General features: G+C 40.5%; 1 protein-coding gene across 2 annotated transcripts in view; it reads right to left on the reverse strand.

Moving 5' to 3' along the window:
• ADGRG4 (adhesion G protein-coupled receptor G4) overlaps window positions 1-24,292 on the reverse strand; it is a 72,040-nt gene extending 47,748 nt beyond the window's left edge. For both annotated transcript variants that reach the window (XM_069943120.1, XM_069943119.1), the window contains exons 1-6: window positions 24,195-24,292; window positions 11,287-11,385; window positions 5,777-6,370; window positions 4,032-4,085; window positions 2,214-2,651; window positions 353-904 (exon numbers count right to left, since the gene is read on the reverse strand). In XM_069943120.1, the coding sequence (XP_069799221.1) occupies window positions 353-904; window positions 2,214-2,651; window positions 4,032-4,085; window positions 5,777-6,370; window positions 11,287-11,368 (1,720 nt within the window). In that variant the 5' untranslated portion in view covers window positions 11,369-11,385; window positions 24,195-24,292. The remainder of the gene's footprint in view (window positions 1-352; window positions 905-2,213; window positions 2,652-4,031; window positions 4,086-5,776; window positions 6,371-11,286; window positions 11,386-24,194) is intronic.
• Window positions 24,293-24,815: the final 523 nt, after the last annotated feature.

Here is a 24,815-nt window from a genome sequence, read left to right on the forward strand (position 1 = left end):
CAATCTACACAAGAAAGGCAGAGAGATACATTACTGTGCATTTTGTATCTAGACAGGGATTTACCAGCCAACGTGTAGCAGCCAACAGTAAATAATACAAAAAAATGCAACTTGTACAATGCAGTCGGCATGTCAGATGCTCAGCAGATAATAGTAAATTCCCCCTTTTAAGTATGGAGCCAAGGCTTCTGACTTGCTTCCGCTCATCCTAACAGCGGAACAAGAAGTAGTTGAATATCCTGTGGGTAGGCTATTTATTAAATGTGACTGCACACCCTTTTAACTTTATTCTCTGGTTATAAATATGTGAGCACTGTCCTCACAAATTAGAAATTATCCTTCTAGAACTTACCTTTGTTTGCTTGCAATGGTTCCATACTGGATGAGGAAGAAATGTATGTGGTTTTTGAATGTGAAACTGGTGACTCTGTCACTTTACTTGGGGTAATATGTGTAGTAGTAGATAAAATATTCATGGGTGTGGTTATATTAGTAACAGCTGATGGCGTTGTAGACTTGGTTGTTGGAGATGTAGTCGCAGTCTGGAGGCTTGTTCCATTAGTAACAGCTGATGGTGTTGGAGACTTGGTTGTTGGAGATGTAGTCGCAGTCTGGAGGGTTGTTACATTAGTAACGGCTGATGGTGTTATGGACTTGGTTGTTGGAGACATAGTCCCAGTCTGGAGGGTTGTTACATTAGTAATAGCTGATGGTGTTATGGACTTGGTTGTTGGAGACGTAGTCCCAGTCTGGAGGGTTGTTACATTAGTAAGGGCTGATGGTGTTGTAGACTTGGTTGTTGGAGACGTAGTCACAGTCTGGAATGTTGTTTCGTTTATGAACTTAGACGTTATATCAGGTTGTGTGGAGATGTTTGGAGTTCTTGTACTTAAAACCTGAAGATCTGCAAATAACACATCATCATTGAAAATAATTTGGACATTTTAGGTAGAACAAATGATTTTACTATTATATAATTTAACAATCAAGAATGTTAGCTAATCTGATCATTTCTCCACTGACTTCAAGCTTATCAAGATAGATAGATAGATAGATAGATAGATAGATAGATAGATAGATAGATAGATCTAATGGTACAGTGTATGTTCACTATAATTAAACATACAGTATACTACCATACTTCAATAGCAACTCCTTAACATAGTGTAAAAAATCCAAATGAGCTTAAGCACCAGGAATATCGTTTTGGGGGTTTTTTTGGCACATTTTACGCCCATTCTCTGTTACAGGAACACCCCTGCATTGTAGCTTTCTATGAACTGTGGTCAGCACAGGTGTCAAGATGCCCTTAAATCGGTTGTATGGTTTGGAAATACTCATTTAGGCTATGTTCACATTGTGTATAACACCGGCCGTTCTGTGACCCGGCCGGGTCACAGAACGTCTTGTGTTACTGAAGATCATCTCGACAAGTACTACAGTACCGGCCGAATGATCTTAATTTATGGTAAAATCGGACCCATGTGCGCCCGCATCCCAATTCACCACTGCACACAATGGCTTCGGCCTACGGATGAAATCCCGGCCAGAGCGTATTCCAATCATTCAAATGCAACTTATGTTTAGCATAAATCACATCCGTTATTGCAAATTGCATCAAGATTTATGCTAAACATACAATTTGTGTACATGGCCTTAAAGAGTCTTTTCAGCCAAAAACTATTGGAGGCCTATACACAGGATAAGCCATTATTAGCTAATTGGTGGGATGCGGACACCCAGAACCCCTGTCACTGGCACTGGTGATGAACATTATCAGGGAGCCAGAAGCCCATTTAAGCTAATCTCCCATTTAAGTGGATATTTTTGGCTGGAAAAATCCCTTTAAATTATTAAATTAGTTGGCACATGATGCTTTTATTGGGTATGATGTAATGCTTTATTTCTCCTGTGGTGGCGCTGAAAGGAAGCTCATCACTTTAGCATCTACTGCTATAAGGAGTGCTCCAGTAGCATCAAAGCATCACCTATATTCTAAATAGGTAATAACTGATATACAGAAATTGGTCTCACCACTGGGTTCTGTAACCTGAGTGGTGGTCAAGCATGTAGGTATGTTGTTGCCTTATTCAAAGTTTAATGGAATGAAGGAGGTACAGCCTTAACCGACTTGACTGGTAACTTGACTTGTCGGCAACCTTAAAAGGCTGTGGAATGAGGGGGAACAGAGTAACCAAATGATGGGATACTACCTGGCGTACTCTTGCCATCCGTTGACTGTTGCTGTATAGTGGTGCTGTTGTTCCGAGATGTAATTGGCATAGCAGAAGTTGTTCCCAGGCCTGGTGGACTTTGATATGTTGAGGATATATTACCAGTTGTAGATACATTATTGCCAGTTGGTAAATTAATACTGGAATTAGTTAGTAGGTCATCACCGGATAAGGACTCTGTGGTAGAGGCCTTAGTAGAGAATGTAGGTTTCGTTGATGGGCTTGTCAGTAGAGTTTCGGGCAGCTGACTAGATGTCAAGCTGTCACTGGAGTTGCTGCTAGCTGTCCCTGTCAGAGTTACTGATGTAGAGAATATTCCAGGAGTAGATGTCACAGTAGTCAGACTTTCAGTAGTGGTAGGTAAGGTCTCAGTGGGTGTTGGTGCTGGTGTTGGTGCCCTGGTACTAGTAGTTGTGCCTAGATACAAAACACAATTTTGAACTAATATTGTCTTATATTTACACTACCAGTCATTGCATTGGATTACAATATGTCATAATGTTAGCATATATAGAAGGTAATGCAACATAATTACGAAAGTAACATACCCAAGATTGGCAGGTATGGGCATGGGAATAGTAAGTATTTGGGTATATTGGTAAACTATAGTTCTTTAAAGGGGTATTCTAATTTTAACATGTTAACATGCTGATCTGCAGGGAGACCGCCACTCATGTGCAGCCAGTGTTCCATCCATTCTATACAGTGCTGGGCTGTGTATAGGGGGTGCTCTGATGAGAATACCCCTTAAAAGGGGTTGTCCAGCAGTCGGCCTTTTTAATATATTGCTGTTGGTGCATATAAAACAATAAACATATTATCCTTACATCTCTGCACTCCCCCAATGTCCTCTTCTGGTGTCACCATGTCACCCACTGACTGCAGACCTTCTACTCATTCCAGGAGTGACAGTCTGCTCAGCCAATCACTGGGCAAGGGGCTGTCCCGTCTGTCCAGTAAATGATTGACTGAGCGGGATGTCACTCCCAAGACTAATTTGTTTCGGAGGTGTAGGCTGTGCAGTTAGGCTTTGCAGAAACCAGAGGAGGACACAAAGGGAGCATGGAGAGGTAAGGATAACATGTGTATTGTTATATATGCATCAGCAGCAATATTTTAAAAAGGTTGACCGCTGGACAACCCCTTTAAGGCCACTTTGCTATATAAGAAATAGGAAGAAGAAACTTTCAATAACATGTATGCCATGTATCTAAGCCCAATAGGCTGTACCTCCTGCAGGGCCAGATAGGTTGCCTGTCCGCTAATGTTGACAGACATAATACACTGCACTACAATAGTGACACAGTATATTAGAGCGGGAGTGTAATTATTAAAACGTAAAGTTTTTCAGGATATTATTTTATTATATTAGAAATAAAATCCCCATATACAAAATCATAGCACATTACGAAATCTAGCAACCATTTGAACACCACAGCCAAACTACTTACATATTTATAACTATATATACTTATGTATATAACTTCAAGTTCCAGGACAGCTATTGTTAATAAATCATAAAATGATGACTGCTAAATAGTGTAGACTATAGGGGCGCAGAGGCCGCAGTCATTCTCTGTTTCCTCACAACAAATTGCCCAATGAACCCTCTGTGAGATAAAAGAACAGCAATGCCATAAGTGGCCTGTGATAGGTGTTAGAACCCTGTTTTAAGTTTTGCATTGGAGCCCAGAATCCCCAGGCTGTGGCTACTCAGTATCCTAAACCTAACATGAAAAAGGAGCTATCGCAGCTATCAAGTCTTTAAACAATATGCAAAATGTAGATAATACTTACCAAGAACTGTGGTCGGAGTGGTTGTACTTGGTGTTGGTGTAACTGATACATTTGCTGATTTGGGGGGAAAAAAAGAAAAGAATTAGCAAAATGTGTATGTAAATTACATTAAACACATATGTCTATAGCATAAGACTCCTAAGTACTTTGCTGCTATCTGCCTGCTTTTCATTGGTTATATATCTTGTCCTAAACCTATGCATAAAGCCAAGGCTGAAATACAAAAGCAAAGATAAGAAAACACATATATTTTAGAGCTTGCAGTGTACTGCTGTATTTTTAGTGTTTACTTCCGTAATTTAGCCATGGTAGTGTGCACCTGTGTAGTTATAGTACTTCTTTTGGATGAGCTAACCAATTTTTTATTTTATTTCTTGTATTGCATTTGGTGGTGGTGGTGGTGGTGGGGAGATAGTGGCTGTCTCCATCTTGGTTGTGTATATAACTCGGCAACACAAAGGGCCATGGGCCCAATTAAACCAGAATATCCCCGAAAAACTAATAAAACGTAGCTTTTAATGTATTAAGAATAAAATAAAATATTGGTGATATGAAATTGTGAAATTAAAAACACTATCCCACAGTCCACATACACTATATATATTCACTAACAAGTGGTATACGTAATGCTCAAGTTAGCTGCAGACTAACTAAGCTCAATAGGACTGTGGTGATAGAATTTAAAATAAGAACACCGCCGTGTTCATGTAAAAAAAAAAAACACAAAGCAACGATTATTTCCAATGACTGCCTCTTTAGCGTATTGTTTTCTTAATTACATAATGTGATAATCTGCCGAATCGGCCTGATCGGGCTGATTATCGGTCCATATAATAAGGCCCTTAGTTTTACTCCAGGAGACGCATCTAGGCTACTTTCACAGTATGTAAAAACAACTATTATAGTAGTATTGTAATGTAAGATTATCCACATTATACATATACAGTATCTTAGTGCTTGTACTCTGTGGCTGTAGTTATTAGTTTGTTTGTTGTTGTTTTTTTTGTGTTTTTTTTTTGGGGGGGGGGGGTATAAAAGCAAACTGTACCTTTCCAGATGGTGTTTTCTAAAAGTATATCCACTGCGGATCCAGTGCTATTGATCCCTATGAGAGCACATACTCGCAGCAGGATTAACATCCCGTTGTTAATATGTGGATTAACCCCCGCCGGATGAATGGCACTGGATCCGCAGCAAATTCGCAGCGTGAAATCCACTGCGGATCCGGTACCCTGAAGGTACCCTAATGGTGGTTTTACACGGAACGATTTATCATTCGAATTTGCACGATAACGATCGAATTTGAACGATAATCGTACGTGTAAACGCAGCGAACGATCAAATGACAAGCGAGAAATCGTTCATTTTGATCTTTCAACAAGTTCTCAAATCGTCGTTGATCGTTTGCAAAAAAAAATCGCAGATCGTTCCATGTAAACAGTCTTTAAACGATTTCACCTATGTGTGAGATAGGCTTAAGCGATCGCAAAACATTGTTCATTCAAAATCGTTAATCGGGCGAATTATCGCTCCGTGTAAAACCAGCATTAGGCAGGATTTCTCCTATTCATCACTTGTCTGAACACTGCACAGGTGCTGGATCATTAAGGCACCTGTGCAGTGTTTAGACAAGTGATGAATAGGAGAAATCCTGCCTGGGGGTGTTCAGGTCCATTTATGTATTCATTACCATCTCTTGTGCATACAAATGTCTATGTTCACTTTACAGCTGTTATGTTACTCACCACAGCGAAGCTCAACATCCTCTTTCGGTCTTGCAAAATTCCAAATAATTTCTGTCCAGCTGATTAAATTCCCATTACTACAGTCAATCATCTCTTCTGGAGACATTGTATAGTTCCACATCTGGAAGTTGTATATGCATCCATTAAGAATAGAAGAGAAAATTATAACAATCTGACCCCCCTTAATAGTATGTGAGGCACCCAGAGCAAGGCTGCCATTGCCCTTTAGCATTCGGCCTTCTGTAAAGGAATAATAGATAGGTTGCCCATTCACATAGACCTCCAGCTGCGTTGTTTGTCTGCTCCATCTCAAGCATATAATATACCAAACATTCTGTTTTAAAGGTGTCTTAACTTCATAAACTTCTCCCAAAAGGAATACTTCAAGCATATCGGCATGTCTCCTAAAACCAAGCTCAGGGTCTCCTCCATCTTGACCACAGTAAGACCAAACAGTGGAAGGGACATCATTTTTAAAATATACATCCAGACAGGCTGTAAATTCTGATAGAGCTGGGATGTTGGTATAAGTCACTTTTCCAACTGATGTATCTGTAAAAATATCAGCTTTTTGTTTCCAAAATGAACTTGTATCTAAAAAAACAAACAGAGAAAGATGTGAGTCATTGTTAAACTAAGCGTCATGGGCATATAATATTACTTCCATAGCATTGAGCCCACTATATGCAGTATCCTGGTACCATCTCTGCTGCTGCTGATGGAAAGAGTTGTTGTGGGCAGTAAATTTGTTACAGCCGGTCTAATCCATTATAAATGCTAATTGAGTCAAAACATGGGGTATATTGCTTGTCATATGCATACACAGTGTGTCGTTTAAAGGGGTTATCCTGGGTAAAACCATTAATAGCCTATCCACAGCATAGGTTATCAATAGTTTATCGGGGGAGTTCTGAACATTCATGTGTATGAGAAGGACTATGAGAGGAAAGAAGACATAACTGATGACTGAACGATTGTAAAAGGTATATGGCCACCATTACACATCTGGCCAAGGCCAATTTTAGTATAAGGTGTATCGGCATCTTTAGTTAAGCCTAGCTATGGCAGTGCAAAAGTAAATCGAGCTTAGCTAGTCAGGTTCTAGTTCATTTCTTTCCACTAAACCTAGAACACTAGTTTAATCTGCAGCTATCTTTAGTAGAGAGAGCGCCGTCCAGCATCATGCCCGCTTCCACCATTTGTGTGTCTTGCCTTGGTGGTATGTATTACAGAGGGCACCAGAATCACAAGTATGCTGCTCCAAAATTAATCACTTAATCGCTAGAGAAGTGAATTTAGTCACATCCACCTCTGGAGACTTTAAAGCGACTCTGTACCAACAATCTGCCCCCACCCCAAACCACTTGTACTGTCAGATAGCTGCTTTTAATCCAAGATCGGTCATGGGGTGCATTCAGCAGGTGATGCAGTTATTGTCTTAAAAAAACACTTTTAAACTTGCAGCCCTGTTTCAAACTGGTGTTGTTTAGAGTGTATGTGCTCTAGGCCTGCACCGCCTCTTTGTCCCCCCTAATCATTAGGAACACACCTGGGCAGGATTTCTCCTAATCATCACCTGTCTGAACACTGCACATGTGGTGGATCATTAAGACCCATATGTAGTGTTCAGACAAGTGATGATTAGAACGAATCCTGCCCGGGGCATTCCTTATGATGAAGAGGGCGGGAAGTAGGGACAGAGGGGCGTCACTGGCCTAGGGCATAGACACTCTAGGCCATGCCAATTTGACACAGGGCTGAAAATTTGAAAGTATTTTCTTAGGACAATAACTGCATTACCTACCGAAAGGACCCCAGGACAGATCTTGGATTAAAAGCAGCTATCCGACGATACAAGTGATTTGGGGCAGCAGATTGTGGGTACAGAATCACTTTAATCTATATTTCTTGAAAATAAAATGCTATGATTTAGCAAAACTGCCAAGGAGCAGAAAAAAACGCCAAAGTGCGCAAAAAAAATTGACTTTTCATTATACACAGGATAACTTTAATTTGCTAAAACTAGAATTTTTCTTAAAGTGCAAACATAAGGTACAGTACATATACATCTTGGTACATGTTGGCTTTTGGCAGCATTTTCCTGGCATATAACATCTTTTTATTTAAGCTAAAACTCCATTTGCGTGTTCCAAAGCTGCTAATCTCTGGGTATTACTGAGTTTGTCTGTGGATTACCCTGAGGGTTATCGCCTCATTGTTGATGAAGCTTATGTTATACTTGTTAGACCATAAGTAGATTACAGAATCCAGTTCATCACCAGCCAGCAGCCTTTTAATTTGGTATCTGATGCAATCCTTTAGGAATTAAACAGGAAGATATAAGGAATATACAGTATAAGAAATGAATAATATTGTGGGGGATTGCCAGTTAAATTTTTGTTAAAACTTGCAACGTTCTATGTTTATCATTTGGACTATCCGTTTTTCTTGTTGCACTTAATTGATTTTTTCTATTGACAAAACAATCAAAGCTCAGCGTTCATTTCTTATGCTGCGTTTACACGGAACGATTATCGTGCGAATTTGCACGATAACGATCGAATTTGAACAATAATTGTACATGTAAGCGCAGCAAACGATCAAGTGACGAGCAAGAAATCGTTCATTTTGATCTTTGAACATGTTCTTAAATCGTCGTTCGCAAAAAATTCGCAGATCATTCTGTGTAAACAGTCATTCACCTATTTTACCTACGTGTGAGATAGGATAGGGCGATCGCAAAACGAATTTTCCGTATGATATATCGTTCCGTCTAAATGCTGATCGTTATAAAAGAAAAATCATTACTTCGAAGTCGTTAATCGTACGATCAGGTGAATTATCGTTCCGTGTAAACGTAGCATTAGAATGGACTATGAGTGGTTGCTATCTGTCTGAGACAAAAAATATGTGTCTCAGATTGCTACAATGGGAAAAGTTTATCAATAGTTCATGCAATATTATGTTGGCTAAATGGTATGGTGTCTCTGTCTTAAAATTGACGGTTTTTAATAGTTTTTTCTTTGTCAGTTTCTTGTATCAACATATTTACTAACGTCGTCCACCAAAATAATCTCCAAAAACTGTCACATCCGTCATTTTGTGCTTTAAAATCAAAACATGGGTGTGTTCTTTTTACCCCTTAATGACCTAGGACGTACTCGTACGTCCTAGGTCGGGTAGGGGAGTTACAAGGTGGGCACGCCATGACCCCGCTTTAAACCACGTGGACCGCGGCTATTAGTGGGCATGGTCCAATCACCAAGCCCACAAATTAGCCATTTAAATGCAGCTGTCAAAGCAGACAGGTGCATTTAAATGGTTTGTGTCCCCCATCCATGGTGGTCTAGTGGCGGAAAATCCCTGCTTGTTGCTGGGCTGGGGCTCTGTGCCATAACGGTGCTGATCCCGACTCGACAATCTATTGCTCTGGGCTCCATAAGCCCAGAGCAATGCATTACTAATCTCATGCATCTATGCAATAAATATGTACTGCATAGATCTCTATGAGAGATCAGTGTAGATGAATTAGAAGTCCCCCAGGGGACTTAATGAAAAAATTTAGTTTCTTCATTAATAAGAAGCCCCCTCCCCTAATAAAAGTTTAAATCACCCCCCTTTTCCCATGTTATGAATAAAAATAAATAAACATGTTTGGTATCGCCGTCTGCGTAATCATCTAAACTAATAAATTATCACATTCCTGATATTGCACGGTAAACGACGTAAACGCGAGAAATGCCAAAGTGCAAAATTGTTGATTTTTGGACACATGAAATGCAAAAAATTGTAATAAAAAGTGATAAAAAAATCCCATATATGCAATTAAGGTACAGATAAAAAGTCAGAAAAATCTTCATTTATAAATATATATACAGCAGGTTTTTATTGTGTGTATGCTGGGGGGAGTATGTAGAGTAAGCACCTGCGCCTGGAGGTTACTGCTGCACTTTTTGGTTTTTGGGTTGTTAAAAACCTAACAATCTTAGTAAATCAGGGCCAATGGCTCATACTTTTACGACAAACAGCGTACATACACCATAAACCGCTATATGACCATAAAATGGGAAGACAGAGGAAAGTGCAAATAGAAGTAGCCTGCAGGTGACATAGCTCACAATTCAGGTGTAATGTCACACTACATGACATTAAAAGACCTTCTGCAAATATCAACACAAAGCATATAGCACAAACAACATATGTGCAATTACAGTCTCCTGGCTAGCTACCCTGCCCCTCTGTACAAACATACATATCACTGCTCTGAGTAATGATAAGACTTAACCATTTAAAGGGGTCCCCTGGAGAGGTGCACATGAAGTTGTTTGTGAAACAAGTAAATCAAAATAAACTGCAATACCATTTAATGACAATAGATAGGAGTAGTGCTGTAACTTTTTTTCACGTCACAAATATATATTTTTTTCCATTGCATTATATAGTAATTGTATAGTGAGTATAAAACAATGCATGCAAGTACATAAAAAGCCCTCATACAGTTATGTTCATGAAGAAAGAAAACTCTTTAAAGAGGATAAAAAATGAAAAAGAAAACTAAAAAACTAAAAACTGGTCAAACTACCGTGCAACAACTAGCCTTCTCTATGTTGTTTTTTTTTTTATTTCCCCTATGGTCATCTCATGTTATTAATGTGTCACATATTATCTGTGCTGTCACTATCTATGATGTCATGTTTGTTCCTCATAGATTAGCAGTGGTGTAACTGTAGAGGGTGTCATGGTAGCAGTCATAACCGGGCCCTGAGGAAGCCCAATGGGTATATAGACATTGTGCTTCACTACATTATCTATCAATCGATCAATCTGTCTGTCAATCTATCCCATATATCATCCATAATTATCTATCTATCTATCTATCTATCTATCTATCTATCTATCTATCTATCATATATCTCCTATCTATCTATCTCTCTATCTATCTATTATCTATCTATCTATCTATCTATCTATCTATCATCTATCTCCTATCTATCTTCTATCTATCTATCTCCTATCTATCTATCTATCTATCTATCTATCTATCTATCTATTATCTATCTATCTATCTATCTATCTATCATCTATCTCCTATCTATCTTCTATCTATCTATCTCCTATCTATCTATCTATCTATCTATCTATCTATCTATCTATCTATCTATCTATCTATCATCTATCTCCAATCTATCTATTTCCTATCTATCTATCTATCTATCTATCTATCTATCTATCTATCTATCTATCATCTATCTCCTATCTATTTTCTATCTATCTATCTATCTATCTCCTATCTATCTATCTATCTATCTATCTATCTATCTATCTATCTATCTATCTATCTCCTATCTATCTATCATCTATCTATCTATCTATCTATCTATCTATCTATCTATCTATCTATCTAATCTATCATCCATAATTCCATATCTATGTAATATCTGTCTTTTACTTATTTATCCCTACATATGTTTGTATTACCCAAATATATGTAGTTAGATAGTAAATCTTACCTGTTGACTTTGTTAGACCACTAGTTAAAATCACCAGGAACAAAAGATGTAAAAAGTATTGTCTTGTTTCTGGATCCTTCATTTTGACTCCATTGACATCTAAAATAGAAGAAACGATATTGGTTCATAATACTTTATGTGCCTTGTCCTCTCATTATCTTGTTTGACTCTCCTATCAATGCAGGATATTAAAACAAATGAACATACATACAATATGCAGCAGACACAAGGTAAACAACAGCTCTGGATGAAACCTGTTCTAGTTATATCTGACATTGCTCATTTTTCACATAATATATACTATAGAGACAGGCAGGTCTTCTCAGCCAGGTGGGGACATAACTGTTATTTGGTGCATTAGTACATATAAGACTGAAAGGGAGAAAACACATATGTTTAAATCAGCTGGTATCGGAAAGTTATACCGATTTGTAAATGACTTCTATTTGAAAATCTCAAGTCTTCCAGTACTTTTCAGCTACTGTATGTTCTACAGGAAATGTGGTATATTCTTTCCAGTCTGATATGGTGCTCTCTGCTGCCACCTCTGTCCATGACAGGAACTGTCCAGATCAGTAGCAACACCAGTATCCCCATAGAAAACCTTTCCTTCTCTGAACAGTTCCTGACATGGACAGAGGTGGCAGCAGAGAGCCCCGTGTCAGATTGGAAAGAATACTCCACTTCCTGCAGGACATGCAGCAGCTGATAAGTACTGGAAGACTGGAGTGATCCATTCTGTCCTATGAGTGAAACTGGATCTTACATACTAAGCTTAGAGCACTAAACAGTGTCTACACATCAGACGGAACTTGCACAACAAGTACGAGCCAGACATCCAGTTACAGATATCCACTGACTTCACATCAATGCTCTCGAAGGCTATCATGGTGCTGGGCAAAATAAAGAAGGAGGACGGAGGTCTATTCTCATTAGAGATGAGCCTTCATTTGTCTTGGACACAATAAAATCTGGAGATTGGCTTGGACACAATGGGGGACATTTATGAAACGTCCGCCCTAGGCGTACGCCAGGGAGAAGGTGCAGATTTGCCCCTTCTCCCTGGCGTACACCCCGTCGTATGCCCTGCTCGCCCGATGAGCGGGCTGGGGGAGCTTGTGGGGGCGTGATAAGCCTCATCTATCATGATGTACGCCTGCTCGCAGGCGTAAATCATGGTCCCAATCTACACCTGCTGGAAGCAGGTGTAGATTTAGTACGCCTGGCGTAGGTTCGTGCGCCCGGCCGACCGGATTCACTAAGAGGCGTGCGCCGGGGAAAGGGGGCGGGGCCTAATATAAGACCAGCTTACTTGTACACTGGTCTTCATAAATCCCCCCCAATGTGCGCAGTACCACAAGGGAACCTCACATGGTTCTACTCCCAGAATTATTTTGTGTGGTGGCTAAATGTACAGTAGCCGGACCCTCTAGTCTTCTTTTCGGTTACACTTACAGTTTGGCAGCAAATGCAAATGGAACTGCCAGCATCAGACCCTGGTAATTTACACGTCCAAGTGCATTCAGTGTGGCAGCCACTAATCACTGATAACCTGCTAAGGGCTGGAATTGTGTCTATTTCTGTGCATGGCACTTTTCTCTAACATGGCTATTAATCCAGCAATTTCCATCATTCTAGATCTTTTCCTTCTTGGCGCTGCAGTTCAGTGTTGAGGAGTGCATCTCAGAAATGGAATTGTAGCAATAAAATAAAAATAGCACCATAGGCTTCAAAATGATATTTTATAATATTTTGTTATAAGCCCAGTGATTTTTAAAATGTGTCAGCTGGCGGGGGGGGGGGGACTTGATATACAATCACTACTCACCTCACCCCGTGCCCCCGAAGTGCTGCATCACAGGCTTTAGGACCCCCGCCGGAAGACATTTCCCCCAAGTTTTGATGTCGTCATGACTCCGGGTAAAATAACCTACCCAGGTGATCAATTGCCCCATTGGCCAATCAGTGACTGCATCTATGTGCCACCCCAGTCACTGACTGGCTAATCGGACAGTCCATCAACCAAGTTGTGACGCTTCAGCCCAAGGAGATCCCGGAGCAGGGCACGGGTCCTGGAGCGGTAAGCCAGCACAGCAGAGGCACAGGGAGAGATAAGTCGTGATTGGTTATTATGTCCCCTGCCTCTGCCCGCTGATACATTTTTAAAATCACCTTTAAATCTACCCCAGCTAAGAGCGGACGTGTAAACTGTTAAAAAGTTGCAAAATTTTGCATAAAATGTAGTAAATAGAGATGAGTGAACCGGGTTCGGGTTCAAGTCGATCCGAACCCGAACGTTCGGCATTTGATTAGCAGTGGCTGCTGAACTTGGATAAAGCTCTAAGGTTGTCTGGAAAACATGGATACAGCCAATGACTATATCCATGTTTTCCTCATAGCCTTAGGGCTTTATCCATGTTCAGCAGCCACCGCTAATCAAATGCCGATCGTTCGGGTTCGGCTGGACTCGAGCATGCTCCAGGTTCGCTCATCTCTAGTAGTAAACATTGCCGGCTTTTCACATGAAACTGAGGAGCTAATCTGTCTCCTTAGGGCTTCCTAAAAAGACAGATTACCCCCTCAGTTCCATGTAACAGATAATTATTAATCCATAATATTTCCACTTCATAATTATCAATTATATTTAACCACACCTTCTCACTTCCTTAGAAGAGTTCACATTCTGAATAATAATATAATGAATGTACAGCACCAATAAAAATGCAAAACAAAGTAACGTGATACACAAGAAAATAGAGTAACAAAATACTTCTTCAAGCATGGCTGATAGTAGCTAAGAATACAAATCCAGGTTAAAGGGGTTATCCAGTGCTATAAAAACATGGCCACTTTTGCCCCACTCTTGTCTCCAGATTGGGTGTGGTTTAAAATTCAGTTTCATTGAAGTAAATGAAGCTTAATTGCAAACCACACCTGACCTGGAGACAAGAGTGGGGTAAAAGTGGCCATGTTTTTGTAGCGCTGGATAACCCATTCAAGGTTGTGAGGACCTCTACTTCCCTGCTGGAGTATTTACATATGTCATCTTTCCTTTCATTTCTGAAATAAAGGGCCCCTCTTGTCTGTGGGCTGTGCCATTACAGTCCACGCTCGTAAGATGTGCTACAGAACTCCCACCATGATTCATTATGATGCTGGGAGCCTTGAAACTTAGCCTTTAAATCTTTGCATTACTGTACTGATACACCGTTTGTGCACTGACCATAACCACAGAACGTATGGATACCCTCCTTAATCTAAACTGCAATATCAGTCGCAAACAAGAGTGGCGCTGTTTCTGCAAAATACAATTATTATTTAAGCTTAATGAATCATATTGCTTAATTATTAGTTTAATAATTGGTGAACAGTTTTCTAATTCTTAATTCTGTTTCTTAAAGGGGTATTCCTCATTGTAAATTTACAATGGAAAACTGCAGCAAGCCGGGGATTAAGGCACATAACTGAGCACTTCTCCCAGCTCTATCCAACCCTCTGACCCCAACCAATCAAAACTTTCAACATGTCCCATTCAATATGAAAATATATAAGAAATGCTACAGCAAATACCCAACATGCAACATTCATTATTAAAAGCATTTGTAACAATGGGAAACCTACCTATAAGCCTTCAAGAAAGCCTTCTTTGAGGAATGTATGTACAACATGTTTCCATATTCTATTCCTGAGATCCATCTAGATGAGCTTCAGCTTCTCGATAGAGGAGTAGACAGTATATAGCCTCAGTCTATGCTCATTGCTTCCTGACATACAGATGTCATCGCATGTCTACTATAGTGACTTGGTCAGTGCCCAGCACTGTTATTCTCATATGTCAGCCTTCTTCCGACTGGCTAAGTGGCTTTTTCGCTGTCCTCTATTTACAAGCGGCAGATGTGTCATTATTTATTCTTGAGGAAGCTAAATATAGTTGGGGCTCAATGTATATTCATTGGCCGCCACTGTTTAACCTTCCATTGTGTTCTGTGCATTGATCTATATCTTCCGATCATCTGTGGTTAATAACTGTGGCGAGAGCTGGATTACTGCTTTTAGCCAGATCAGCTGCTTGTTGATGGTGGTTATTAGCTTATAGATTGGTATAAGACATCTTAGCCCGGCTTTATGCGAATCTGGGAAATCCTATGAATTCAAGCTCACATTTCATTAAGAAAAAATAGTTATGTGTCTTATAGAAGTATCAGCTTGTGGATATATATTGTGTATTGCATGAAGAAAGGGGCATAGAGGGTGCAGAGGCTGCAGATGCACCTGGCCATAGTGTTTATTTTCTGTACATTGACATCATTGTTTGTTTTATGTTATATGTGTGCTGTGTGCATAGTGTTATAGCTGTAGCTCTGTTTGTGTTACGCACCTGATGGGACATTGCTGCATTAACTATCCCTGCACTGTGACAATGTTGTCATTTATACTGTGACATCTCTTTATATTCTTATTCTGTGCATTATTTTTATACTGTGACGTCACTGTGAACACCACCCCTTTCCTAAGACTTAAGGGAGAACTCCGGCAAAAATGTTTTTCTTTTAAATCAACTGGTGTCAGAAAGTTATATACATTTGTAATTTACTTCTATTTAAAAAGCTTAAGTCTTCCATTACTTATCAGTTGCCGTATGTCCTGCAGGAAGTGGTGTATTCTTTCCAGTCTGACACAGTGCTCTCTGCTGCCACCTCTGTCCATGTCAGGAACTGTTCAGAGCAGTAGCAAATCCCCATAGAAAACCTCTCCTGCTCTGGACAAATGTGGCAGCAGAGAGCACTGTGTCAGACTGGAAAGAATACACACCACTTCCTTCAGGACATACAGCAGCTGATAAATACTGTAAGACATGACATTTTAAAAAAAGAAGTTAAATTACAAATCTAAGTGCATAATGTATGGTGACATCAATGTCTGACGTGCATTATAAGCTGGGTTCACACTACGTATATTTCAGTCAGTATTGTGGTCCTCATATTGCAACCAAAACCAGGAGTGGATTGAAAACACAGAAAGGCTCTGTTCACACAATGTTGAAATTTAGTTGATGGCCGCCATATAACGGCCAATATTTGCTGTTGTATTGAAATAATGGCAGTTATTTACCGTTATATGACGGCCATCCACTCAATTTCAACATTGTGTGGACAGATTCTTTCTGTGTTTTTAATCCACTCCTGGTTTTGGTTGCAATATGAGGATCACAATACTGACTGAAATATACGTAGTGTGAACCCAGCCTTAATGTATATTGGTGCGTTGTGGCTATAAGTACTTTGTGCATTATCTATGCAATGTAACATTACTTTGACCACTATCTCTGTGCTGTTATATCCCTTTGGTCAATAGCTATGTAGAGTTGGAAGCCCCTTTTACAGATATAGCTTTGAAGTCTAGAAAAATGTTTGCACATGGGTTTTTCGAGAAAACAAAAATAAAATAGTCACATTAAAGTGTCTCTATAATACAACATATGGACTTGCAGATGGAAAATGTGTGGCATTTTTGTAGGAAAATATGTAGCAGCATACACACGAAATTGTCCCTACACATTTTGGTTTGGTTTTGTTGAGGACTCGCCCCTGTGTATTTTGCCCCTGCTTATTTTGTGCAGTGCAGCGGCGTAACTACCACCATAGCAGCTGCTAGGGGGCCTGTCACATCAGGGGGCCCATCCCTACAATACACTGGGCCTCCTTAGCTGTCATCATACTACCATACTACCAAGGGGGATGCCTACCATGGGGAGTACTATGTACTTCAATGCAAGTTTTTTGCACAAGCGATTGTAAGAAACTCTGTAATAGGTTTTATTAGGCAAAAATTTCTTTCTATGCATTATCAGGAAAAGTTGTCTTCATTACAGAGAAGCAAAGTGAAGACGTGTTTGCTGACTCCATTATAATCTATGGAGGGGGGAGGGCCTGAGAGGCATGAGTGAGCAGAAAGAGGAGACAAACAGCTCTGCAGTTTGGAGACTCCCTGTGTACATAAAATTTTGGATTCGCAGGTCATAAAGGTCAGTGCTGGTCTAGGAACTTGGTGAGATAAGATTGCAGAATGATGCGCTGTGCAGGGGTGCCTTTTCTCCTCTCCGTGCTCACTCATCCCCATCGGCCCCTCCCCCCTTCATAGACCATAATGGACACAGAAAATCTGCTTCTGAAGTCAGAGGGGAGGCTGTAAAACTGCTTTTTAGGTACAGAAGGAAACTCTTTTGCTTAAAAAAACTTATTAGGGCCAGTACACATGGAGTAATAGTTCAGTAATAGTAATAATTCACGGCAGAACTCTCCGCACCTCTCCGCTCAAAGAACTGACACAAGAAAGAGAAAACGCAACCAAGCTCAAAAGAGACTAATAGCAAGCAACGGAATCTGGGCTAGTGAACTGTATAGGATGTCAGGATGTCACACTCAGAAAGTAACAGGAGAAACAAGGAAAGATGTCAATTACAGAAGCAAAATGCAACTTAACTGTCTAAAGGCCGAAGGAAACTCATCAGAAGAGATGGTGTGGTGGAGATTCAATTACCACAGCAGAGAGGATTAGAGCTGTGTTAAGGCAAGTGTACAGTTACCAAAAAAAACCGCACAAAATAATGGCCAAACATGAATCCTCCGCCACAGCATGGACAGAAGATGGTGCAGAAGCCTGAATTGCATGTGCAATCTTCTATCATGATATGTGACACTTCCATATGGTGCCAGGAAACTGGGGCTGTCTTCACACATAGCTTGGACACTTAATGTGGAATCAGGAGCCGCTCTAAGGCCAAGTTTCCACTTACAATGCAATCTGAACACTGTGGATACCACCCGCCAGTTCTCCCCCAACCCACGTGATGTTACCTTTAATCCCAGAAACATTGCACCACTATTGGGGGAGACAAGGGGAGGGCATGGTTCCCACGGCATTTCCATCATATAATGTGGAAACAAAGTCTAAAGTGATTTGAAGCCACATATGTCTGCTCAGCCACCCTGTGGCCTCCCTGACTATCTCTTTTACAGTCAATCATTTACAAATAACCAACCAGTATCTCATATACTCTTTTTTCTCTATAATAGTACTATTTATTATTAGTAATATATTTTGATATATAGGGAGTCTTTTCTTTCCCATTACATTATCTTGCCTACATCTTAATAATTTGTCATACATAAATCATCCAAGCAAGTTGCACCAACTGTTAGAATAAGTCACAAGCGGCTTGTAGGTGCCGTACCATTGTAAGCCTGTCAGCCTACACTTCGGAAACTTGCTTAACAAAATAAAATTCATCATTATACTCTAGCTAACCCTGAACAGATGCTATAATGATTAGTAATATCACATGGTGGATACATCCCACGCTTTCTTTTTATAACAGTTAGTTGGGTATCAGCTGATCTTTTAACTATTGGTGGTGCAGACGAAACAGAAAAGACCCTCCTGTGATCCCCTATAAGCCACTTTTAGTTACTGTACTGAACCAGTGTTAGTCTATGGGGCTATTTACACGGGTCTATAAAATATGCATGAAAAAATGCTGATTGTTCTATTTTCACCCATGGAAAATAGAATATGGATGCATTTGTATTTGTTGCCTGTTACATCTATATTACTAGCATTTTTATCTATGGTCATTATGGTCATGTTCATATAGGCCATACATAGGGGACAGGGACAGGAGATGTGGTTAGGCCCATTGGCGGCCCATTCTTTTTCTGTGTTGTCCTAAGAGATCAGTGGTATAGTATGCAGTCTATAGAAATTGTGTATAACACAGTCTTTGGAAACAGTATGCATACTATTGTCTAGTGGTTACCCATGTGGTCACTGGTATGGAAATAATAGGAGCCGTGTCTACTTGGTGCCAGGAAGGCCAGAATGACTAAACCATCTTCTGCCTAAACAATCTGTCTCTGACACCTGGCTGTTTTAAAGGGGTTATCCAGGCTTTGATGGCTGCTTTCTTTCAGAAACAGACGGGCATTTGTCTTTGGTTTGGGTTCGGCTTTTGCAAGTGAATGGAACTTAATTGCAAACCAAACCTGAACTGAAGACAAGAGTCGTGTTGTTTCTGGAAGAAAGTGGCCATGATTTTATGATATTGGATAACCCCATTAAGGCTTATGAAGGTCTGAAAGGGACTTAAAGGGTTTTTCTAAAATAGATGTCTATGATTTATTCTATACCTATACAATACATTTCTGAGTAAGGTCTCATGGCTCAGATCCCCACTAATCAGGAGGACTGTGCCTCAGTACCTGGCATCGCCTGCTTATTGAATAGAGGTAAAGCAGGAGGCAGTTGGCTTCATAGGTCACTAAAATGAGTTTTCCAGGTAAAATTGATTGATTGCCGATCCTAAAGGCAAGAAACCTTTCATTATATTCCATGAGGACATATAAGTAACCGCTGTTTCCGTAAACCTCTATAAACTATAATATCCCTCGTCTCTAATCTGCTTGGGGCAGAAGCTCTTATCTCTAAACTAATGATGACTTTAGCACTTTTGGATACCCTAAAGGAGTATACCATTTATGGACTAACATTATTTCAGCTCATATAATAGTTCTACAACTATTAGCAGTGCATGGTAGTAGATATCCTATTACACCCTAAGGCAAAAAAAGCCATGGAGACCTAATACTGGCCACAGTATGCTACAATATGTATGTAGGTAAAATGTACTTGCATACCTGGATGGCTGTGTCCTCACTATTAGTGTTGAGCAGACTTGCCGAACTGTTTGGGTTTGGCAACATTCTCCAACCCCGAGGTTCCTTACTGTATGTCTAACAGATACATCTGAGCGATCTACAAACTACAAGCTCCCCCCCCCCCTACAAATAGTACAGTACGAATAGTAAACCCAGAAGGATATTGAGCAAAATACTATGTGTGAAGCCAGCCGTATGCAGTGTTCATATACGTTTTGGAGCAGAAGTAAATAAAAAACGCATTAAAAAAAAGAGATCAATTGGCTTTTGGTTTATTTTTGAAACAAAAAGTTGTCCATTCTCTGAACATAATAGAGATATTAAAAAGAGCAAGGAATTGAACCACAAAGTAAATAATTCATTTTCAGAATTCTTTTGAATTTCCCTAAATTTGGCCATGGTTTTTACTTGGCTTTAACATAAATTAAACCATTTAGACACATTTTTCCATCACCAACACAGGATCTACTATTAGTTGTGTGGGATCTATTATACTGCCATAGTTACACTACATCTATATTATATATAGCTTTTTTATTTTATTAGTAGAACATGTATGCTGTATCCTGCCATTTCAGGGTGGGGAGAGGGTGACTAACGTTCTTTAATGGCTTTACTATAAAAATAAAAGAAAGTTCAGAAAAACGCCCTTCCTTCCACAGTCACTTCTCTATCTCATACACGTGTTAGCTTTTTTCCGATAGAACACTAGCCATCCCTGTTCCCCAGTAATATCAGTTTCTTTCTACTATAACATAGGCACTGAAGATGGGTGTCATAGAAAGTCTATGGAGTCCACCTTTGGTGAGAGTGTGACAGTGGGGAGAATCAGCTCTGTGCCTAGGACTACTCCCCATTGTTTCTAACAATTGATGGGGAGTAGCACCCAGACCCCCACCAATGAAAATTTTTGACATGTCTCTATGATATGTTAAAAGTTTTCTGAAACAAAACTCTCAGACTCTAAAAGCATTAAAATACCTCTCAGATGCCTACTTTTACAATGCGTATTAAACTTAGACCAAGGTATATATACTTTACCCAATGAAAAGTGGTGTTGTAAACTGAACATTAGTTAAGGAAATATCTGAGAAGTATCCTGATTGACTTCTGGTTTTCATGAGCACCACTCTTAAGGGTCTATTGTTTCCTCAAACATCTTTGTTCTGCCTGCATCTCTATGGGACCTAATCCATGGGACGATTATCGCTCGGATTATCGTAAACGATAAACAATCCCAAACGACTGCTTTGTGAGCTTCTTGAGATCGTTCGCATAATTCTATGGAGCAATGGTCTTTAATTCTAGTCGTTCTTGCAGTCGTCTTTACCTCGTTCAAGTAGGTGGGGGCGAATCATTTTTTCGGGCGTATTCTTTCGTTTTTATATTCGTACGCAATTAATGAATATTATACAAGTACATATTAATAATATACAATTTATATCTCATATATTTAAGCTATTTAGTGGTGTCCGTCAATCCACAACTATCTTTATTAATGAATACAAAATAATTGAATAATTAATAGAAAAATAAATAGAAAATGTAAAACAAAGTTTTCAATGGAAGTATGGTCCCTGTCACTCAATGGGTTTAGCCGATAGGATTGGCACTATTAAGCTGTTGAACGCACTCACTAACGACCAAGGAACGACCAAACAATTTTTTATTACACAGAACAACTTGCAAACGATGTACGAACGAGCAACAATAAAAATAGGTCCAGGTCTCATTAAGCGTTCAACAATTTCTCATTCATCATTTAATCGTTAACTGCTATTCAACCGAACAATTATCGCTTAGTTTTGAACAATTTAACGATAATCCGAACGATAATCGTCCTGTGGAATAGGGCCCTTTAGCATATGACTGGCAAAAAAGAGCCATTCAGAAGGACTAGTGTCTGTGGGGTGTTACACTCACTGCACATGAATGATTCCACTCATGTACTCTAAAGTAACGTAACTAATATAACTGGTAGATATTGGGAAATCTGAAACAGTACTAAAGTATAAGGCTCTGTTCCCATTTGTATTGCAAGCTGTGTGGCCAGTTCGGAAAAAGGGCGATTCATATATCAAAATGATGGCTACCATTATAGAACCATATGTGTTTTGAATGTCAGTAGGGTCTATCATTGTGTCATTGCACCGAAATCTCGAGCGCTCGAGATCCCGGTGCAGTGACAGGCCGGGTCGGGTAGGAGACAGGGCTGAGAGACTGGAGGCATGCCTGAATGAGAAGAGGAGGCGCGCGTCACAGGGAAGAGGAGGAGATATCTTTAAATTGCTCATGCCGGGCCGACCCCCAGTGCACAATTGCCCTCATTAGCATATAAGATTACAGGCAGCTATAAATAATATAACAGGAACCGTGTGGCAGATTAAAAAAAGCTCCACACAAGCTGATGGATATAAAAAATAGAATGTGAAGCACACCAGCTGACTGACTGCAGGATGGTATGTAAATCTTGAACTGGAGAGAATGGAACGGCTGCACATCCCATCTATGGCTGATACTAATGCCGCTAGGCCTATATTAAAAATCAACACCAGAGTGTCTGTATATGAATTGATCAAACCATAATAGCCCCGTGTACCACCGCGCCGGTCCTCTGGTCCACACGGGTCCCTACGCTAACTCCACACCGTGTCAGTCAGCGACCGCCAACCCCGCAAAGCGTGCACATGCAGGGAAGGGAGGCCATGGAACGGCCCTGCAACCCCAATGTCACAGGACCAGACCCAAAAAGCCCCACCAAAACCCAGCCAGCACCACCGGCGGGGAAGGCTGCCCCCAAACGACACCAGTATGGATATGGTATTACACTTACCATTGCTGCTCTCACAGAATGGGGAAGACATAAGGTCCAGACATGTGAGCACAGGCATATCCGGGGCATATCATTTGCGGGTTTGGTGGTCACTGACCGACACGGTGTGGAGTTAGCGTAGGGACCCGTGTGGACCAGAGGACCTGCGCGGTGGTACACGGGGCAATATGGCTTGATCAATTCATATACAGACACTCTGGTGTTGATTTTTAATATAGGCCTAGCGGCATTGGTATCAGCCATAGATGGCATGTGCAGCCGTTCCATTCTCTCTAGTTCGTATTTCACAGTTCTCCCTCTCTGAACAGCTAGCACTCCTTTATAAGATCCACATGACCAAAATTAGCAGGATATGCCTGTGCTCACATGTCTGGACCCTATGTCTTCCCCATTCTGTGAGAGCAGCAATGGTAAGTGTAATACCATATCCATACTTGTGTCGTTTGGGGGCAGCCTTCCCCGCCGGTGGTGCTGGCCGGGTTTTGGTGGGGCTTTTTGGGTCTGGTCCTGTGACATTGGGGTTGCAGGGCCATTCCATGGCCTCCCTTCCCTGCACGTGCACGCTTTGCGGGGTTGGCGGTCGCTGACCGACACGGTGTGGAGTTAGCGTAGGGACCCGTGTGGACCAGAGGACCTGCGCGGTGGTACACGGGGCAATATGGCTTGATCAATTCATATACAGACACTCTGGTGTTGATTTTTAATATAGGCCTAGCAGCATTGGTATCAGCCATAGATGGGATGTGCAGCCGTTCCATTCTCTCCAGTTCGTGGTATGTAAATCTTATTAACAGCCATGTGTTGGTACATTCACTTTAAAGAGGACCTTTAGCCATCCCCTAAAAATTAGATGTTACAAAGTTTTTGGCAAAGAATTTCACATGTTACGCTGCTTAGGTTAAGATCCACAGTAAATCTGCAATTATTTCAAAGTTAGTTGTAAAATTTGCATAGGTTTTTTTTTACACTTACATGAGAATAAATTGTCCTGTAAATTGTCAATGATTTTATGCCCAGAATACATAAAATTCACAATTCACAACAGATTCATGATCTAATCTAACCCCCCCAAGCTTGTCTCCTATGGGAGGCTATCATTGATTTCCTATAGTATAAGTACAGTAGATACATAAAGTGTCTTTCTTAGATATACTAGACGTCATTTCTATTAACCAGGACATACAAACTAGTTCCATAGGTTGGGATGCTGACACCTCGGGGAGGGCACATAGTGAGAAGTACAAAGACGGACACACAATACGATTCTATTACTTATGTAAATAACAATTATTGTTAAATTGAGAAGAGAAGACTTTAGAAAATATATACTACTTGGCTGAATAAGTCTGCGTATGTATTACCTGTGTTGGTCTTTACGTCCCATAGATGTCGACACCAGAAAAGTAATAATGACGCCTGTAGACTTTACTCCAGTCCGGCTCTGTAAGAATGCAGGAAGATGAACACTACGTGGACTATGATCTTTTTGACATGATTGCTGAGTGTAGATTTATAGCCCGCGACAACTGATAAAAGAAGCATTGTATGTTGTGAGTGGGTGGGAGTTGGACAAATTAGGTTTCCAAAGGAGGCCATACACACACAGATGACAGTCCAGTGACAGAGGAAGAAGTCTCCAAGCTCCTCTCCTCCTCTCGTCCTACTACCTGCCCTAGTGACCCTATTCCCTCCCACCTCTTCCAGTCCCTCTCTCCTGCTGTCACTACTCACCTCACCAAAATATTCAACCTCTCCCTCTCCTCTGGTATCTTTCCCTCTTCATTCAAACACTCTGTAATCACCCCGCTACTGAAAAAACCTTCTTTAGATCCATCCTGTGCAGCCAACTATCGACCTGTCTCCAATCTCCCCTTCATCTCTAAGCTCCTGGAACGTCTTGTCTACTCTCGCCTTACTCGCTATCTCTCTGATAACTCTCTTCTTGACCCTCTACAGTCCGGCTTCCGACCCCTTCACTCCAC

Source organism: Dendropsophus ebraccatus, chromosome 10, assembly GCF_027789765.1.
Source record: "Dendropsophus ebraccatus isolate aDenEbr1 chromosome 10, aDenEbr1.pat, whole genome shotgun sequence".
Taxonomy (NCBI): Eukaryota; Metazoa; Chordata; class Amphibia; order Anura; family Hylidae; genus Dendropsophus; species Dendropsophus ebraccatus.